Below are 21,258 nucleotides of genomic sequence, written 5' to 3' on the forward strand. Positions count from 1 at the left end.
TGGCCACCACAGCAGACTCTTTCAACATCCACATCACATCATGATCTTCCTTTGAGTTATCTTTTTTTTTTTAATGAGACAAATCCATAGGAAACACGAACCCAGCACTAAAAGAGAACGGTGGTTTAAAACTACATTCAAAGCACACACCTGGAGTGCAGCAGGCAAAGAGGGTGGCTCTGAGTCACACTCAAACATCTGTCTCCAGTTCAAACTGAGATTTTGCTTGTATCTCAAGACTCCAGTGGCGAAATGCAACTACAGATGCTTTCTTGGGTAAGGTAAGCCCCTGGCCCAAAAGCAGGTGTCATGACCCTGAAACCTCCTACTACTCCACAACCCTGGTCCATAGCTCTCTCTTAAACCTTGGCAGTGGCCTGCCCCCTTCACTGGCCCTCTTCCATTCAGGGTGGCAGAAGGATGTCATCCCTGGCACACACAGACCACACTGACCCCTGCTTCACCTTGGGGACCTTTAAGCTTTGCCCACAATTTTTTTTGTTTTTTGGCTAATGCACAGAATGGCCATTTTCCCTTGTTATTCAGGTGTCAGTAAAAAGTCCTCTACTCAGAGAGACCCATATTGACACCCTGGTATAACAGAGTTCCCTTATCCCCCTGTTTGCTATCATACTGCTCTGTTCCTTTTTCAGAGCACCAAAAACCACTTGTTGTAACTCATTCCATCTCCCTAACCAGACGATGAACTTCAGGGACATTATCGAGCTCATCAGTGCCCATCTCCCTGGACCTAGCAATATTTCCAGATCACAAAAAGTTGGCCTGGTAGACACATCTATTGCTGAAGGCAGAAGTCATCCAAAGACTCTTCACCAAGCAACAAAGAGAACACAGCAAGCCAGAACCAGAAACTTCCCAAGGTCATCATCATATAGCACAAAAATTTTCAACCTAGACAGTACATGGTGTATGTGTGAGATGCATGGAGACATCATAAACCTTTCCCCATGGGACAAACGACTGCAGAAAGTGCATGATGTTGCCAGGTGAGAACCCCTGAAATGGCCCAAACACTTGCTCTGCCAGAGAAGAACAGGAGGGTCTAGCAAGAGAGTAACTTAGTTAATGGGACCTTCAGAGACTAACTTATGAGTCTCACACACACACAAAGAATTTCTCAAGTCCAACACCAGCCCTCTAGGAGTTGAGATGCTTCGGTCAATAGCGCTCCTTCACTCCTGGGAGCTACTAGGAGGCCGCAGCTGCAGACACCAGCAACCTGCACCAGTCAGGGAGAGACTCCTGAAGAGTGGCAGGTAAGGAGGTGCCTGGCAGAGTCAGGGCTTACAGAGCAAGCATTGAAGTCATTTGGGGAAGGTGCAGGATAAAGAAGGAGGATAAAGAAGTGAGCCTGCCTGAGGGGGAAGGTGCAGGAACGGGCAGCACTTTGTTGTGACTGCCATGTTTTAACAGGCTCCCCGGAGGCTGTGGACAGCAAGTAGGCCTTGTGAGGTTTTTGTTGTTGTTGCTGCTGTTTTCAATTATGAAATATAATACCCTGAGTGTAAATTTTTCTATTTTAGGGTTTTCTAAAGATTTAACTTTGTGAGTGTTTTACATCTAGGGTAAATATTTGCAGGTCATTTAAGACCCACCTTCGAGTACTTTTCCAAGAAGCTGTTTGGTTCGGCTCTTAATAGGAAATGTCTCCATTTAATTCAGGCTATGAGCCCACAAGCACTTGCCTCCTTCCTTCTACGAAGCTCACCACAGTTTGAGCAGCAGGCCCGATCTGCGTAAGAGCCTTTCTGAAAGGCTATTTCTAACTGCGTGGACTCACTTCTCTTAATGAAGGGCGAGGGTGTGGGGGTGACACCTTATCAGCTCTGCCAGGCTGCCAGAAAATCTGGGAAAAGACAGTAACCAAGAAGCAGGGCTGCAGATTATAACAAGTGAGGTACACAGATGGGGCTTACTGCATGGCAGGTCACTTTGTTTTTCAGGCAAACCAGGCAATCTGAGGATATCAAGTCAAAGGCAGAAGGACTTTCGGATGCAGCCAAGAAGTAAAACAACTGCACCCACCCTGGAAAACTGCAAGAAGAAGTCCACAGACCTCAGCCCTCCCTGGGCAGGGAGACATCTTGAGGCTGATGAGGAAGTTCTTGACTTTTAGTAAGAATTTCTATCATTGTGAGGCCCCTCCACATGGTGTGATACACCTCAACACAAAGTCTCACGACAGACACAATCCTCACAGTGACTCTGCCCAGTAGGTGTAATCCACCTTTTACAACTTATGAGCAATTAAATAATTTTCCTACATTATGAAATAATGAAGTTAAAACAAACAAGGGTGTGGCTCCAAGCTCACATTCTTTTCATTCCAGCATTGCTCTCCCCCATATATAAAAATATCTCCCTAAAATTACAATACACCTCTTCCTCATGACCTGGCCTTAAGAGAGAGGGTCAGTTCAATTTGGAACACATTTGAGTCATGGTCAGAATATCTTGGTGGAACTCTCTGGCAGGCTACTGGCTGGACATATTGCAAAGGAGGGTTCCTCAAAGTTAAGAATTCAGAGACTTTGGGAAATACATCCATTGGTTCCTGGGGTTCTCTGAATTTAGGAAATACTGGTCGAAGCAACAGACTCCACAAAACCAGAGTTGCAGGTCATCAGTTCCTAGGTGGGAGCAAGGACCCAGGATCTCCAAGGTAGTTGGAGGGCATTGCTGTCGATACAGCAGCCAGAACAGGCCCTGGCCACTAAACCAGAGCCAAGGATAGGGAAGCATTGGGGACAACTTCTGACTACATCCAGGACATTCTTCCTAAGCCTTTCTAAAATGAGAGATAGAATTATTTTTCCATTCAAATACATTTCCATTCAGACCAGAAGTAGCTGAGAATCCACCTTGTCTTCAGCTGCTTTTGTTCTTTTTTTTTTTTTTTCTTTTTTTTACAATAGCTGGGCACAATGTTCCAGAGGGTTTTTTTCTTTTCTTTTCTTTTTTTTTTTTTATTGGTTGTTCAAAACATTACAAAGCTCATGACATATCATCTTCCAAAGAATCAAAAAGGCAGCCAGTGGGATGGCTTGTGAGGAGCTAAGCCTTTGGAGCTGGACAAACTTGGCTACAATTCAGGATCTGCCACCAGCTAGCCCTGGGGCCTTAAGCAGGTCACTGGACTACTCTGAGTTTGGGTTTCCTTTTATGCAAAGTGTAATTAATGGGCCCCCTCCAGCCTAACACTCAGGGCTTTTGTGTGGATTCAATGAAGCAGCCTATGAAAGCATCTCATACCCTATTTATGGGCACCCAGCAGACATTTCACAATTAAATCTTCTTTGTGGTTGCTCTTTGGCAACCACAGCCAGCTCTGACTCTGACCTCAGGGCCAGGACTTGAGTGGGAGGCATCCCAAAAATGTTCCTGGGGAACCACTACAGCTAAACTTTCAAGCCTGAAGACTTCCATGGAAATCTGGATCCTTGCTGGTGATGCCTAACTTTCTAAGGAGGAACTTGTCACAGGAGGGGTATTTCAGATCCTTAGAAAACGTCTCCACATGGCCAACCAGCCAGCATCCAAGGAGCAGCTGCCACCAAACCCAAAAGGAAGTGCTATCCAGGCAATGCCCTTATAAGAGAGGATTCTAGAGGGAATTCAAACCCAGACAAAGGGGACTGAGATAAATGGGCAGTGCTCAAGAATGCTGACCCTCTCCTGACCCCGTGCACAATATAGTCCCAGCAAGTTCACTTTCTCTGCAGAGTGACATAGCCACCAACAGCTGCAGAATGTCAAAAACAGGGCTGTAGGGTCTAAAGTTACCCCTCTTCCACCAGGAGAGAAAGAAAATACACTTCTGCATCTCTGCCTCTTTATGTTTCGCTTCTGAGCAACAAACGTCGAGAAGATATAGGATACACTGCTCTGTCTGCCACCAAAATGCATGGAACATAATTTTATAGGAAGCTACACCCGCTTAATTGTGATGCATTAAGTATTATGTTCATTGTTTCTGAAACTGGGTAGAAATGAATAATTTATTTCAGACAAAGGAAACTCTTGAATATGAAATGCCTCATCTTTTAAAATTACAATTTGGAAGACAAGAATGAAAAACTACCCAGAGCCAGTGAACCTTATACTGCTAATAGAAAACAATGCTTCGACTGTTTCTACTTTGTTTGCAAACATCACATTTTTTAAACATTCTTGAGAATAATCAGGGAAAGAAAACACTAGGTTTTCACCACACTCACATCTGCTCAACACAGGGCTCACATATTGGTTTTCTGTGCTGGATGAACACCCTTTCCTCTCCTACTCATGTGTGTTGGCTCACCTAAAATCCAGTGACCACATCCTCACACCTCCTTCCAGAACTTTCTGTCCTGCATTCCAGTTCTTTTCCTCTCTGCTTCCCTCCTCTCTCCACGGCACTGTATTTTTCTTTCTAGATCACCAGGGTCTCCCCAGCCACTAACACAGTGCCTTGGCATGTAGAAAATTCTCCAAGAATTGAGCTACTACTATTCTGAGGCCAGATAATTAATGTTTGAAATCGAAATGAATTGGTGATTGTTACTTCAGGTATAGCTCCTGCTGTTTCTTTCCCTCTCTTTATCTTATTTATTTTTTCCTTCCTTTCTTTCCTTCTTAGAGTGAAAGAGAACTAAATCTATGCAAAAAAAAAATTACTATCCTCATTCATGTTAATAAATGGAGGGGTCGGAGGAGGAAGGGAGTTAAAAAGTACATAAAAGGAACACACGGAGGGCACTCCCCTCCCATTTCCGGAGCAATACAGCAGTGCCTAAACAGCCGAATCCTCCAATGACCCTACCAACTGGATGCTATTTTCTATCCCATTTACAAAAAAGAAGAACTAGAACGTTCTAAGCAACTATTTACTTGTGTTCCTTCAGCCAGTGAATGCTGGAATGCAGAATTCAAACCTAGGCATGCTTAACTCCAAGACTTCTTTTCTCTACCACTGCTACTAAGCACTACATAATTTCCCAGGATCAGCAGACCCTCACTGCCCTCCCGATGTTCACCATCCCCACCCCCCTCTCTGGGCTGCCTGCAGATGGTCCTCCTGGTGGCTCTTCATACTGGGAATTGCTGCCAGGCTCTGAGTGCTTTTCTCCCAGGGAGCACTAGCAACCCTCAGTGGGTCACCAAAGCAATGTCATAAACACACCCTGAGCTCAAGTTAGGACACACAGAGGGTTCAGGAGCTTCCTAGGAGCCAGCCCTGTGCACTGCAATAATGCTGGCTGCAGTCCCTACAGCCCGCCCTCTTCCTCCTGCCTTCACTGGGTGTGCCCTGCGGTTAGCAGGCATCACTTTCAATTAAGACAACTCCCTGCATCGGGAATCTTTGAGTTTTCATTCAAACACTTGCAAAATGTTCTGAATCAAGTTGAGAATCTGCTGCAGAAACCAGCCAAGTGAGGCAGAAGACTCTGGAGCCAGACGAAGAAAATGGTAAACAGAAAATAAATTTTTAAAAAGTCCATACATGGAGTCCTCCAAACAGATCCCACTCATCAGAGTGCCAGAGGTCCTCAGAGAGGCCAGCCAGTGCCATCCCTCCCAAGAAGGAGGATAGTGCTGGATTGGGGAACCAAACTCCATGCCTAAGCCCCGGTCCCCAAGTGAGAAAGCAGAAGCCCATCCAGAACAGAGGGCAGTACGGAGTGTAACTGGGATGCCAAAGAGAGGCAGGTGGGAAGCCATCGTCCTCAAGGATCCAGATTATCCACACTTCTGGGGCCCACCAGGGGAGCCTCTTTTCTTTCTTTCTTTTTTATTTATTTTTGTGGTACTGGGGATTAAACCTAGGGCCTCACATATACTAGACAACTATATAAGTACTCTGCCACTGAGCTACATCCCAACTCTTGTTTTGTTTTTTTTTTTGGTTTTTTTTTTTTAATTATAAGACAGGGTCTCAATAAATTGCCCAGATCAGCCTAGAATTTGTGATCCTCCTGCCTCGGCCTCCCGAGCAGCTAGGATCTCAGGAAGGCACTGCACCTGGCAGGAAACCTCTTTTCCCCAGCCACATCCTTCAACTTTTGTGGGGCCCCACTGAACAATAGTCAGAGACCCTCCCAGCATCCAAGGCCCTTCCTGGTCTGGCTCTAAGCTCCTCCATGTGCTGTGTTCATTCCTGCCTGCATCATCTGCCTGCTGCCTCATCTGCTCTACCTATGGCCCCACTCGCCATCCCAGGACCACCAGGGAGGCCCAGGCAGCCTCACAGACTCCTGCTCCTCTGCCTGCCCCCGGCTCCTCAATGGCTGGCTATGTGCACTTGCCTTTCGCTTGGAGCCTTATGCACCTCTTACCCCCAAGAGAAGGAACTTCTGGGAGAAAGAAGTCTGACCTTTTTCTTGCCATGTCTCCAGCAGGGGCTGAAGCTAATGCAGTGTTCCTGACCTCATCTTTCACTTCCCCAGAAGGTGCTTCCGTGATGAGGTGTTACTCACCCATGGCAGGCCTATGTCATTCTCTAGTCTAGAAGCATCCAGAGCCCCTGTGTGTGCTTGTCTGACATGAAACTGTATGAAGTTAAACCTCTGGAATTCTGCTAACCTATCGTCTTGAGCTACAAAATTGGCAATTTTTTTAAGATTCTATTTAAAAATCCCAGCAGCGCTGAGGTAAATGAGCCAACAGCCTTCCCCAGTTTCACTCAGACAAAGGCCAAACCCCTGAACCTGGCAAATCTGCCTGTCTGCCCAGCTCTTCTCCCAGCACTCCTCACACCGAAGGCTCCACCACAGCAGATTGGGGCCCACTGTTAGCACCCCATTTCTGCCTTGCCCGCACTGTTGCCCTGCTAGAACACTCTCCCTAACCATCTCTATTTACCAAACTCTCCCCCATTCCACAAAACCCAGCTCCAAAGTCCCCTTCAGCAAGGCTTCTGCAACCCACAAAAAACATCTAGTCAGCTGATCCCTCCTCAGGGCTATGTAGGAGCTGTACAGAGTTCTATTCATTCGTCCTAACTTATTTTGTTTATATCTATCCATAAAACAAAGAAAAGAATTCTTAGCAGGCAATGAAAGAGTCCTATTTACCTCTGAGTCATTGAGGCCAACAACTAGGCTCATAGTAAGTCCTCAAGTATCTGATGAATGGATTTGGTGAGAAGAGAATTCTAACAGACTGAAAAGCTGAAAACTGAGATCACAGAGATGTAACAATTCTTCATTCTAAATGTATGTAATCTATATTTTATATGTAACATATGCATATGAGTATTACATATGTAACAAATACAGTACACACATACATATTATTCAGTAAATATTATCCACTAATCCCTCATGCAGTCTGTGCACTTTACTGTCCCAGGGTTTTCTCCTGCTCTGTGTAGGTGATTGGGTGCCCCAGCATGCGATCTGGAGCCAGGCTTCCCGCATAAGATTGCTGACTGGCTGTTCCTTAGGAGTGGATCCTCAGATGAGCTTCTTATTTGGGCCTGTTTCCTTATCCACCAAATGAGGCTAAGAATGTTTACTTCTGATCAAGGATTAAACCAATTAGTACATGTCGAACACCTATGGCATCCCCTCTCAGAGCTGCTGTAATTGTTTTTATTTCTCATGAATTACCTTGGGAACAGTTATCATCTCCAATTGGGGGTATATTCAGAGTCTCTGCATGGTCACCCCTTTTCCCATTCAGATGCCACTTGACTTTCCTCAGCTCAGGAAAAAAACAGTGGTTCCACTGAGGACTCCCCAGAATTTAGTGATCTCCTGGTATCTGTTTCACCAAGAGTTTATTTGAAATTCCCAGGAACAGGATCAATGAAACATTTCATAAACATGAGCTTGAAGAAACCTGTCAGCCTATTCCTACACGAATGCAACTGATACTTATTTTCATACATTATTAAGTATACACAAAATGATAATGTGCAAAGGGCAACAGAAATAACAGTTGGCATGCCGCTCCTTGGGCGATTCACAGGGACGTAAAGGAAAATAGTACCAGCATGGGAGAAGACAAATGAACAGCATATCAGGTCACCTTAAAGTGGGACTCAACTATGTATTCCTTTCTTTACCGCTGTGTAATGCTATTTATATGACAACATGACAAAAAATGGCCCTAGGCATTCTGCTCTACTTTAGAAGCCTTCCGCCTCGCACCGAAATGAAAAAAGATAGAATCCAGAAATTGCTTCTTTGGTTAATATTTCTGCAGTTCCGCAGGAATGGTTTTAATAGCATGCGTGTTCTGGATTTTGCTTGTCAATTAAGAATCCATCAGAATTCAGTGCTAAATATTAAGATAATAGGTATTGGCTTATATTTCAATTTTTAAAGGTGCTTTGTCAAACAGTGTTTTAAGGTGGGAGACTAAGGAGGAGATGTCTGTGCTTAAAATGTCATCAGGTAACAGCAGAAAGAGCACTGTATTTGGAGCTTGGGGGAACAAGGTGTGAATCTGAGCTCTTCCAGGTATTGGCTGTTGGGCCTTGAGAAAGTTGTTCAACTTCTCTGAGCCCTCAAAAATCATAAAGCACAATACTTATCTTTTATCAGGACACAGTTCCCAAAGGAACTCCCCTCCTCTCATGCACCTCCCATTTAAAGATACTGCAGAATTGGATAACACACAGCTCTGGGATGGACAGAGTCCCACAGGGAACTGTGGTTTGACCAAAAATAGGCCATTTGGCCAAATGATTAAAAGTCTGTCATATGCTAATGCGTGGACGGGGTGGACCTTAGGCCAATTTAGTAGGAGTAAATTGCAATTGATTTTCGAAGAAATTGCTTGTTCTTGCCTTTCCTCAGCTATGTCGCACGAGCCCATGCACAGCTGCCCTTGTCACAGGCAGGACCAACTGAAATACATGTCAAAGAAGGTCTCTTGGAGGCAAAATGCTGAATAATACAGCCACCTGCACTTATGCACAGTATAAATGTACATCCCCGTGAGCAGAGGCACAAACACATCCAAACCTCTGCGCGTGTACACACGTTTCATATAAATGTCTTCAAGGGCTCGTATTTAGCAATAATTCCGCCACCAGGGCCACCTCCTTCTGTATGTTTTGCAAATCCCTCTGCGCTGGAAAGCTGTCCTGAGTTATTCTGATTTTTACAACCACTGACTATTTGAGGATGGATCACGAAAGAGCACACCCCTAAAATCTTCTCAATGAACCCTCTGCAGCCTTATCTGCGTAAGTCCTGAATATGAAGAGAAATGGTTAAAAGATCACAGAAGATAAAAAACCATAATAATAAAGGTTAACAATGGCTGCTTTCACCCCTAATTTCTGATATGGTGATAGACCCTCTTAGAACATTAATTAGAAAGGAAAGAGAGATGAAAGAAATGCCCAGGGGACATAATAAATTAGCCCCTTATGCAAATTACCCATTCGTTTTCATCACTGACCCAGCTAGTCGAGTCTCTAAATTACGGGAAGTGGTTAACTTCTTGAACAGAAAATTCCAGATGAAAGATTCATTTTTTTCTCCCTCTTAAATCTGGGGGCTGGGAGGACTTATGGCAACAAATGATTTCTCATTCTTCCTTGCAGACAACTCTGAAGGGGGACAAAAGATGCGAAAATGAATGTTTGGCCACTGGTTCCTTCTGCCAGAGACCTATTAATTAATCCTCGTTCCCAAACAATGGGCGACAACCCCCTTCATTGAAACCCAGGGCTGGGGCTCTCCCCTTGCTGCCTGTAGGAGGGACAAGGGTGGTCTTCTGAAGGGTGCCCAGATCTGAGAAGGTGAAGGACAACCAAAAATGGGTAGGGCCATGCCAGGGTGTGGAGAGTTCCCAATATCAATTTAAAAAGACACACACACCTGATTTCACTGTCATCACTGTTCCAGACAATTTATGTTCCACCGTCCTACAAATTTATGGAACTCTCAGTTTTCTTATCAGTAAAATAAGGGGATTGGACCAGAGTGACTTCCAAAAGTCCTACTGCATCTACAATCAGATGCTTTTATTTATCCCTGTAAAACAAACGCGGCACTTCCGATAATTTAATTTATTTAAACAATCTTACGGCATCTGTTTTTTCTACTGAACTCTCTTCTGGCTTCATTTTCTCTTTCCTACTCTCATTTTCCCTATTTCTCCTATTTTCTGATTTTTTTAAACTTTATCTTCTTCCACATATTGAAATATAAGATGCCTTAAATACATCTGAGTTCAAAGTAAAGTAGACACTGAGTAAAAATTGTCCTTTATAAATGTTATTAATATGAAAGACACACATGCCAGGATCACAAGTTTCCTTGGCATGAAGAAAATGCTGGAGAGAGAAAGAGGATCACAAAAGATTCAACATACAGACCCTTAAAGAAAGAGGGAAGATCTGTTAAAGATCATCCTGGTCTACTGCTGTCACACTGTAAAAGAACCAGACGATGCTTAGTAAGGGCATATGCTAGCCCAAGGTCACCAGCCAGCTAGAGGTTAAACTAGAAAGAGCACAGGGCTCTTATTCCTGGACCCAAACTCTTTGGACCAAATAAGCCAAATTTGATGCCTTCTCTTGAGAATTTGGTATGTGTCCCAAAGAACAAAAAAAAAAAAAAAAGACATCTTTTGGCAAGAATAAGCACCAACAGCAGAAAAATTAAGATGTGGTAGAAAGAAATACTTCATAGGACTAAGAAGGAGGAATGAGGACAGACGTATCAGTGATAAATTATTTGCACCTTGTAACAATCTTCAGTTTCTGCAATTACCTGTCACTCACTGATGTTTTAGCTCCCTTTTCTGGTAACAGAACCTACAGTAACTCTATGCAAAATATTTGACTGTGTCCACCTTCACAGCCTTCGATGGAACATTTAGGCCTTTGCCATATGTAGTTAGAACACTAGAATGTTCTACTTCTTCCTTCACCAAAGTTTTTGAGATTGACACATAATCTAAATAATAAAATGCTGCTCTTTGGAAGTAGTCAGTGACATAGAAAAACCCAGGTTCCTCAGATCACCAGGAAGATAATAAGAGAGTATGTATAGACCAGGAGCCCATTTTCATTAAAAAAATAAAATAAAAAGTATGTTTGCCTATGTGTATATATACACACATATGTACTCACTCACATATATAGAGAAAATCTGAAAAGACTTATATCCACAGGTTCACAGTGATTCTCTTTAGGCTATTGAAATTTATTTTCCTTTTTTTATCTTTTTGTAATTTCATATCAGTGCACAATAAAAATGGACTGCTGAGGGGCATGACAGGGAGAGAATAAAATCCAAAAGTAGTGGTCTGTGAAAATGAAATGTAAGTGTACTCAGCAGAGCCTCTGGAGGTGGAAGTCTCTCCCGGGTTGAGGGCATGCCCTTCTCAGGAGCAGGAATTCTCCTGCCAGAAGGAGCACTAGGAAGATTTATGGGGTGGGTTGGAGGAATGGGAATCAGTGAAGCCGAGAAGAGAAGGCTGATCACAAGAATCCTTAAGCACAAGAAGATTTCCTGCCCTCAGGTGATCACCTCCTGCAACAAACTCACCTTCCAACTAAAGAGCCTAAGGACAGCATCCCATAGGAGCAGGAGAGACTCCAAGCAGGAATAGGGAAGTCCTTCCACAAAGGGTAAGTAAGCCTTAAGATGGGTTACTAGGAGGCAGGACTTTCTTCTAGGACCCTTTAGATAAGGGATAAGTTTTCCATTTCTTGCTCAAGGAGTTTACAAGCGGTTTTCCTGAAGGCTTGGGATTGGTATTCTCTTTAAGATATAGAAGCCAGGCGTGGTGGTGCATGCCCATAATCCCAGAGGCTTGGGAGGCTGAGGCAGGAGGATCTTGAGTTCAAAGTCAGCCTCAGCAATGGCGAGGCACTAAGCAACTCAGTGAGACTCTGTCTCTAAATAAAATACAAAATATGGCTGGGGATGTGGCTCAGTGGCTGAGTGCCCCTGAGTTCAATCCTCAGTACCTCCCCCCAAAAAAGATACAGAATGATCAGGAAATACTGTTTGCAGAAAAAAGACCCATCCTGGAGTCAGGCGTGAGCCCACCACTAACATGATTTTCTCATAGCATTCAAAATGGCAGAGATTTATTAAGAACCTAGTATGTTTCAGGCTACGCACTTCACATAAAGCATCGTCAGTTCACACAAAAACCTACAAAGTAAATGGTATCATTATCTCATTTTACATCCAAAGGAAGCTGAGGCACAGTGAGCTCAAATAACCTACCCAAGACAATGGGAGAGGCAGAACTGGGGGTCACCTGGATTGGCAGAAGCTCACAAATTGCATCCTTCCTCCAGCGCCAGTGGGTGGGAGCAGGAAGCTGCCCAGAGCACTGGCCAAACAGTAGCCAGTTCACCTGCACTGTCTGTGAGACGGGGAGGCTGGGGCAGCACAGGTTGACCAGGACAACTCTGTGAAGGAAGACTGAACCAAGTCATCAAGGCACCAAGATAAGACTTGGCAGGGAGGGGCTAGGGGGACTGAAAGGAAACAGACTCATGGGAGATCAAGGAGAAGCCCAAAGCTAAGTTCAAGTGAGAGACAAGCTGGATACATCCAGGGAATGGAGAGGGGAGTATTTGGAAAGAGAGCAGGTAATCTCATGAGGGCCTGGATTGAGGCCAGCAGAAGGGATGAACATGACCCCACAGTTTATTACGTAGATCACCAGGCAGATGATGGCACCATTATATAACTCAGGAGACTCAGGAAGAGAGGGTGTAAAGAGAAAAGGGGGAGAGATAGTAAGATCCGTTTTGGACACGCTGAGTTTGAGGTAACTGAGATGCTGCCAGATGGTGTCATCCAGGATTCGGCTGGAAATAGTGGTTTAGAGTTGGGAGAGGTTGAAGTAGGAGGGAAAGCTCTGAGTCATCCATGTAAATGGTAGCTGAGGTCCCAGGAATGGATGAAGTTTGTCCAAAAAGTAGGCAGAAGAAAGAGGCCACTGGCCTCCTGTATGGCAGTGTCCTGGCAAAGGTCCCTGAGGCTACCCTCAAGCAGTGTGACCCTGACCAAATGGCTTCTCTTCTTTGAGCTTAGGGTCTGTAAAAGCAGAGGGTTGGATTACATCCCTAAGAGCACCTCCCTAACAATCAACCATCAATGGTTGATGAGATGTCTGCTCTGGACCAGGGAGGATACTTAGTGTTGGACAGACACCAGGACAGCAAGCCAATCCCTGACTTCCCAGAGGGAAAGACAGACACGTAAATAAGTCCTCTCTATACGACTTTATTAATGGCTGTCATAAAAGCAAGAGCACAAGGCAGCATGAGGGAGTCCTCAGTAGAAGTGCCTGTCTGAGGGGATTCCAGCAAGGCCCTTAGAGATGGAATTGGATCATGTCTTGAGGAAGTAAAAGAAGCTTCCAAACCAGGGCAAGGTCGTGTGCAAAGGCACTGGAAAGGGAGTGCATGTGGAATACAGGGGGAGAGGCTTGGCCCAGAGACCTCAAATGAACAGGGATATGGGGCTTCAAGAAAAAGGAGAGCAACGCCAGGCTGTGCAGGGCCTCCCTGGCCTGCTAAGGAGTGTGCCACAGGCCAAAGTGAGAACAGAGAATAAATGGGGTTCTCAAATACAGGAGCAACACAATTAATTAGAGAGCTGTTTTAGAGGGCTGTGTGGTAAGAGAAGTACCCTCACACTCTCAATAGGTGCTAAATTCAAGCCTTGCTGTCTCAACAGCAAGATGACATCATAGGCTCTTATCCTACATGCAAAATTTTTAACTGTTTTTTAATAGTAGCATACATTAAATCAGAAATGCTCAACATGGCTAGTTATTCATAACACCATTCAGAAAAAGGGGCAAGACTCAAGAGAGCTTAGGCATATCTAAGCTGGAGCAAACCATTCCAAAAACTCAGTCACCAATCTCAAGATCCTCATGCTTCTGAGATTTAAGCCACTCCTAGGACTTGCTAAGGAAGTAATGACAGAGTCAGAAGACTGTGACTTTGTGTTTCACCAAATCAGACATAGGATGCCTGATCCTAACACTGCTTTTTCCCTATGACCTCTCCACGTGACTCCTATATGCAACACCTCCAATTTTAATATTATGCACAGAAGTTCTGGTATCTCTTAACATTTTTCTACAAAACCCAATCTCCCAATCAATACTTTAAAACCTCGAGCCTTCCTTTTCTTTTGCTGCCAAGGAGGGGCGTACATCCTCCCTCAGGTCCTCCACCCTTAGGCTTTTCTTGGTGCCCACTGTACTTTCAAACTGTCTTGCTGCTTTGTTCTTCCCTTCAAAAAAATACAATTCCAACGGGTTCATCGTGCTTTCAAATCACTATTTAATTCTTGCTGTTGCTTGAACTTTTGTAAGAAGAAAAGGCGAAGCAGATCAGAGGTTAAGGCGCAGAGAGCTGTAGCTGAGAGAGGCAGATGTTTAGTACAACACTGAGGCTTCCGGCCCCTGAGCCTCCAAGCACCCACACAGCTCTGCCCTCTTGGCTCCAGGGAGACTTTCCAGCATTCCTTCCTCGACTCCAACATCCTCTTACACTGGATCACTTTTTCTTTTGTACACTTCATCTTCCAGATCCCGCAAAATCACGCACAACCTGCGGTAAGCACACCTCCTCCGGTCCCTTAGTGAAACACTCCAGCTATGGCATTTCCAAAAGAGGTAGCCAACCTCCTACCAAAATTTTCACCTGATTAAACTGCTCTTTTCCCTACAGTTTTTAGACTACCTTCTTTTTGTTACCTTCCTTATTCCCACTGACCATATTCCAACATGGCCTTCTACCTGATTAGCAAAAAAAAAAAAAAAAAAAATGGCAAGGATGGTTATGGGTTTGAGGAATCCAAAGAACATGAAAGCACAACAATGTCAAGTTTGCCTTATTCATGGGAGGACCCAGCCCACACTTATGCATGTGAGTGAACATACTCTTCACATTGGACAGAGAAATCCAAATACGGAAACTGATGGCCACCACATCCATAAAAGGTAAAGACCCTGTTGTCCTGGTTTCCTCAAAGAGATTTTTGGAATAGATGTTCTAGAAACTCAAAACTGAAAAGCAATATTTATCATCTAGCTTCTCCATTCTTCCCCATCCTAAAAGACCAAACTGGACACGATATAGTCTTCAATGACTTAAAACCTCTCAAGGTTCCATTTGGCTTTACTACATGGACTTAAGCAAATCAGTCACTGTAAGAGGTCAAAGTTCATAATTCAATGCTCTTGAGACACAGAATGAAGCTCTAGATAGGGCCTTCCGGGCCCTGCTGAATTCGTTATTTGACTTCCACATTCTTGGCAGGACAGGTCTCACAAACTCAGGATATTTACCGTGAAAAGAGTCCCTGGCTGAGAAAAGGATCAAATAAACAAATGAGTGAAAAACGGTCCATGCGGAAGAATTTCCAGTATTCATTTAAAAAAAAAATTCAATCAATGGTACCTGAGAATGACCATGCCACTTCAAGCATACAAATGAATACAAGGATTGGAAAGGCCATTTCAGAGCACAGGGGAGGGATTCTGGAAGTGACCTCCATCCTCCTTGAGAATCACTGACTGTTAGAACCAGAGATTATTTATTACATTATATCAATGAGAAATGAATGACACAGAAATGAGTGACATACCCTATAGTTCAGAGCAATTTTGAAATTAAGGCCAAATGACCTTTCTTCCTTGTCCACTTTCTTACTTCTCACTGTGCATGGGAAGGTCCATATCCTTCCAGGCAACAGTACAAATACAGGGAAGTCACACTCTATAGCACAGGCAGTAGCATGAGGAAGGTCTTGTAGCCCAGCAGCCATATCCATCTAGTTTCTACAGATGATGGCCCAGATGGTCACATACACCTATCTGTGCATTTCTCCTCCACTTGAGTCACTGTCCCATCTGGACCAATAGGACAGAGAACATTAGTAAGGACATGCAGCAGAAATTATTCTCAAGCTTCATGTACTATGAAGGACCCAGGCCAGGGATCTCATTAAGATACAGATTCTGGTTTCGTGGCTCTGGGATGGAGCCTGAGATTCTGCACTAACAATGAATACCCAAGCGATATCAATGCTGCCGAGCCCAGGACTACACTCCAATAGCAAGGGGTAAGTGTTAAAAATGCTTGCAATCAAGCAAAATTTGGGTTTAAATTCTAGTTCTTTCTTCCATTCAGGAGCTTTGTGATTCTAGGCTGGTAACCTAACTTCACTATGCCTCAATTTCTTCGTCTCTAAAATGGAAGAGAAAACACCTGAGAAGCACTGGATGATGCTTAAGTAAGTTAAATGACCGGAGGTTACCAACACAATACCTGGCATATAATAAGGGCTTGAGAAATGTCAGTTGCTGGCTGCCTCTAAAATTGACCAGTGCAGGAATTATAACTGCCAAAACCACAATAAGTAAAACATGGGCGGTACTCCATGAAGGTTTAGTGGATGAATATAGAATACGCTCACACATAGTGTCAGTATTTACATACTCCCTGGATTGTGTGGCTTTTCTGCAGGAAAAATAAAGCATTTTAAAATACGAGAACACTCCCTCCATAACCAACCATCATCATCTCATAAGATCAAACTCAACATGTTTAACTACCAAGAAACACATAATTTGTGGTGACTATATATAGTGGATAAAATGTCTTAACTGTAAATGAATAAAGACAACATCAGTCTGGAATCTGTACGTCATTAAGAGAAATCACTGATTTGTCTAATATTTATGAGTTTTCTGTATGCAGATGTTGTTAAAAAACAACTTAATTCTAAAACTAGATTCAATTCCAAACCAAAGGGATAACTGCAAAGAGACAAAACAAACCATGGGAAGTAACATTACATTTTAAAGGGCCACTGGGGCAGGAGCACAATCCCTTAGAAATGTACACACTTGCTCAGGAAAAATTAGAAACATAATTATTGACAAATGGGGGAGCTTAGTCTTTTAAATCAAAGGCAGGCAAATGTGTCCACCCAAAACTCTTCAACACTCTAAAATTATTTTCAGCATCTCCTACAGAAAGTGGCATCATTAGAATAGATCACATTCCGGGGAGGCATTGTACAAGGTATGCAGCAACAAGAGAATATGATTGCCACCTACAGACAGAAGTGGCATTCCCTTTGCCAAGAGCTGGCCAATCATATTTTAATGTGAAAAAAAATTCAACAAGTCACCTCCCCCCACCTACTTCCAAACCACCAGACCACATTGCTTCATTTAGAATTACTTCTAAGTCATGCAATCATCAATAAGCATGCTGCCTCTTCATTATCATCATCATCCTATTTCTAATTTCCCAGAATCACTGTGCCATTCAACTATCTACACTGTTTGAGAGCCAAAGAGAACGCAAGCCAAGGGATTTCAAACAGGCAAAGTCACAAGAGTGGAAGGATAAATCTGCTTACCTGATATGAATGGGACCACCCGGAATATATCTGACAATCTGCTGTTAACTGGTTCATACGGGGAATCTTCAAGCAGGTCATTTCCTAAAAACAACAGAAAGACTGGGCTCAGATCTGAAAAACAGATATATTTCAAGCACTGTTTCACTGCTGAATCTAAATTCTAATTATGTTATGATTGTGTAACAAAAAGATACTAAAACTTTCCAAGATTTCAAATGCATGTATTTGGCTATGGTTATTTCTTTTCATTCCTCTGCCTTTGTTGTCCTTGTTCTCCCCAGAGTGCCATGAAAACATTGGAGAGCAACTCAGTCTGATCTTGCCAGAAAACTCTCCCACTCTTTGCAAAGGAACAAAATCAGAGAGGAAAGAGCCTGTGACGTCACAAGCTTTGCTTGCCTCTAGGAGCCAATGGAAGAAAAGTAACCCAGAAGAGACCCCCCATTTCTGTTTTCCCAAAACATGGCATGTGGTCAGAAGGCAGGTGCCCTGTCTATTAAAAAGTCCATCTCTGAAACAGGTTTTATTCATAGATTTGGGAAGAAGTAGCAGCTGATAGATCAAATTGGGTTATTACTAATCCATGAGTGTGAGTCTCAGGTGAATGAATGCACAGGATGTTTGTGTTAGATTTACAAACTCAAACTCTAGCCACCTCTGATTCACATGTAAGACCAAAACCTTCCCACTGGCATGGATGGATGTGGCAAGTGATCTTCCCCCTCCCTGAGCTACTTCTGTGTTAACCAAGGTTGAACTGCAGCAGCTGCTTCAAGACTCAGCTAAGATGACAAATGTTTCTCACACTTCTGCCTTTGATCCGTTTTGAGAGGGGTAAAGATGGAATGGATTCCACTGGACCCCCCTTTATACTTCTTTATCTTATGTCAGAATAGGTGGAAGGGAAGAAGAGGGGAAACCACAGGCATGATGCAGGACAAGCCTTGGTATTAGTATTCTGTGAAACCAGCTAAAGCCTAGGGCCTGCTCTCCTGGGAGTGGAGCTATGGGTTCCTTGGGTGACCTTTAGTTGGTTCCAACTCTGATGCTCTGAGCAAGTTTCAGATGGATCAGCAGGGTCTTGGGGATAGCCCCCATGTCCTCAATGGGTTTTCCAACAATCAGCCCCAACAATGCTGCTCAGCCCAGCCGCAGCAAACACCAGCTGCTGCGGTCCCTAGGGGCCAATGAAAGGTCCTCATTCCGCAGCTGGGGAGAAATGAGCGAAGGATGAGCTCAGCCGGCTCTGGGACCTAGGGGCCGGCCTGCCTTCGGAGAGGGATGCGGGGGCAGGGGGTGAGGGCGGTCAGCGCATACCCTGCAGGCTCTGGTACATGCTCCAGTAGATGCGCAGGCAGTTCTTCTCCTTCTTCATGCCCCTCTTGCAGCGGCAGTTGTAGAGTGACTTCTGCTTCAGGGCCTCCATGGCGCTGCGGCACTCATCCTTTGCCTCGAGGCCGGATGCCAGACTGAAGTTAGTCTCCTTGCCCGCCACGCACTGCCTCAGCGTGCGGTATTTAGTGCTGCAACTCTGTTCTTTCAGGCACTGATCGCTGGCTTTCACGCAGTCCAGGCGGTCCACGCCGCTCACCTCCGCTGACAGAAGCAAATCTGCAGGGTGAAAGGGAAGAAGCCTGAATGCCGCGGGGCGGAGACCCCAAGTCTCGGCCCCGGAGAAGGACTAGCGCTGAGACGAGGATGTTTGACCACCTACAGAGGCTCCCTGGGCGGGGTGCGGGTTAACCCCCTTGTCCCAGGGGGTCCATTTTCTGGGCCCTCTAACTCCTGCGGCCATCACCTCTTCCCAGACTCGCGGGGGAAGGTGGCTCAGGCTCAGCCCGTAGGTTGTACTCGGTTGGACCTGGAGCCTGAGCTGCCTAGCGCGCCCGCCGCCCCACCGCCCAGCAGAGACCTGGGCGAGTGGCTGCCCCGCCTTCCCCCGCTCAGCTAGCTCGGCCCTAGCCCGAGGGCTCTGGGTGGAGGAGCTTGGTGGCGCTCGGGGAACCAGGCGCGCTCTGGGCCAGAGGCGGGCGCGCCACGTTCTGCTGCTTGCCCGGCGGTGAGCACGGAAACGTTATTCGAAGAAAAGTTTTCCCTTCGAAGTTTGCTTTCCCTGCCCAATGTTCCCCCACTCCACCTGCCCGCGGCGCTTCCGCGAATTCCTTGGGGTTGGAAGGGGCTTTGGGCCCGAGCTGAAGGACTCGAACCCCTTAGCTCCCCTCCAGGCTGGATCATTAAAAAACACAGGGAAGAAAAAAAAAGGCACGAAACCCTGCAGGCAGTGATGCGTCGCCACCGTTCCCCAAGCCCAGAGATTCGTGGTCCCCTTTCCAAAACGAAACTTCTTCCTCCCTCATCCACTGTACCTGCGCTGCAATTTGGGGGGACTGCCTCAAGTGACCCACAGAAAGACTTCGTGGGTTGAAAAGAAAAACAAAGCCGGCGACGGCCTCGACTTACCCAGAAGCGGCAGCGCGAAGTAGAGGGTCGCCAGGAACATTGTGCCGGCTCGAAGCTGGTCCCCGCCCCCCCAAAAATCCCGAGCCGCCGCTGGGTCTCGCCGAGGGAGCTCAGCATGCAGCGATCCTCGGACGACCGCGCTCTTCTGGCCGCCCAAAGTTCAGCTCCATCCAGTGGAAGAAGAAACTCCCGGTCCGTCTGCCGCCACCGCCGCCGACTAGTCAGCTCCAGCGGTCGCAAGGGCGGATGGCGGTTCCGCTGTTAGGGGTTCAGGTCCAAGCCAACCTGGAAGGGAGAGAGCGCTTTGAAATGAGAGCCCAGAGAGCTGAAGCCTCTCACTACCGCCCCTCTCCCCTCCCCCTCCCGCCGTGGGGGACTTTCCAACGCCACGGTAAGGACCCCCCCCCCCACAAGCGCTGGTCTGGACGCGGGGGGGAAGCATGTGCGTGTATTCCAGGAGGGTGGGGAAGGCGCCGGAATGGGAGATTGGGGGTTGGAGAGGTCGGATACTGGCTCCCAAAGTCCAAGGGGATGACTATCCGGCACAACCCAAGAGGCTGCACGCAAGCAAACAAATAAACGTTACTTTCCGAGCGCTGCGAGCGGAGCCTGCAGCTTCCCGGAGTCGGAGCCCTCGGCGGTGGCGGCGGTGGCAGCGGCGGCAGCGGCGGCAGCAGCAGCAGTAGCTCCCTATCCAGTCCGGGCGCGGAAAGAACCCCTTCTCCCGGGAAGTTAGCCGCCCCCTCCTCTTGCCCGCCCGCTAGCTAGCTTGCTCTGCCGCCAGCCCTCCGCATGCAAACCACCAATCGCTACCACTCGTCGCCGAACTCCCCCACCCCACCCCACCCCCCGGGCTCGCCTCCTTTCTGAGGCTGGCGGGCGAAAGGCAACCGACGTCCGGGCTAGGGCCGAAACCCCGTTCTAGCGCCCCTACCAGCGGTGCGTCTTCCACTCCCTCCCCAGCATCAGCGCCTTTTACCCACTCACCCAGTGGCGAGTATCCACACCACCGCCCTAGGAGAGCGTGCGGGTCCGCAGCACCCGCGAGCACCGGCAGGTGCAACCCCACGCCACGAGCGCCCCCGGGGCCCCAAAGTTGGCGGACGTCTGCAAGATGAAATGGAGTGGCTGGAGCGAGAGAGGGAGTGAGCGGAGATGGGTCTCCAAACAGAACCAGAAAACTCCAATACCACCAACCTGGACCCAACCGACCGCGTCCAGCTGCGGCGAGGAGCCAGTTTATTTGTTTATTTATTTATTCTTTGGGGGAGTGTCCCCGCCCCCTCCTCCCTTTCCGGTCCCACTTTCTCTACGCTAGGAAAAAATGATGCGGTAATCTTCTAGAGCTCGGCGGGCCGAATTGGCCCGGACGATTTCCGAGCAGAGCCCATGGTTCGGATGTCCATTAGGGATG

At 46.2% G+C, this 21,258-nt stretch overlaps 1 protein-coding gene across 2 annotated transcripts in view; it reads right to left on the reverse strand.

Moving 5' to 3' along the window:
- Positions 1-20,976, reverse strand: part of GFRA1 (GDNF family receptor alpha 1) — a 194,478-nt gene extending 173,502 nt beyond the window's left edge. Inside the window, exons 1-4 of one of the 2 annotated variants that reach the window (XM_081267765.1) lie at positions 20,832-20,976; positions 19,845-20,129; positions 18,702-18,995; positions 17,382-17,465 (exon numbers count right to left, since the gene is read on the reverse strand). In XM_081267765.1, the coding sequence (XP_081123891.1) occupies positions 17,382-17,465; positions 18,702-18,995; positions 19,845-19,884 (418 nt within the window). In that variant the 5' untranslated portion in view covers positions 19,885-20,129; positions 20,832-20,976. Of the gene's footprint in view, positions 1-17,381; positions 17,466-18,701; positions 18,996-19,844; positions 20,130-20,430; positions 20,683-20,831 lie in introns of those variants that run through there. The other variant, XM_081267764.1, reaches the window with a different exon arrangement.
- Between the last annotated feature and the right edge of the window lie 282 nt (positions 20,977-21,258).

This window comes from Spermophilus citellus (assembly GCF_964194105.1).
Source record: "Spermophilus citellus genome assembly, chromosome: 15".
Lineage (NCBI taxonomy): Eukaryota > Metazoa > Chordata > Mammalia > Rodentia > Sciuridae > Spermophilus > Spermophilus citellus.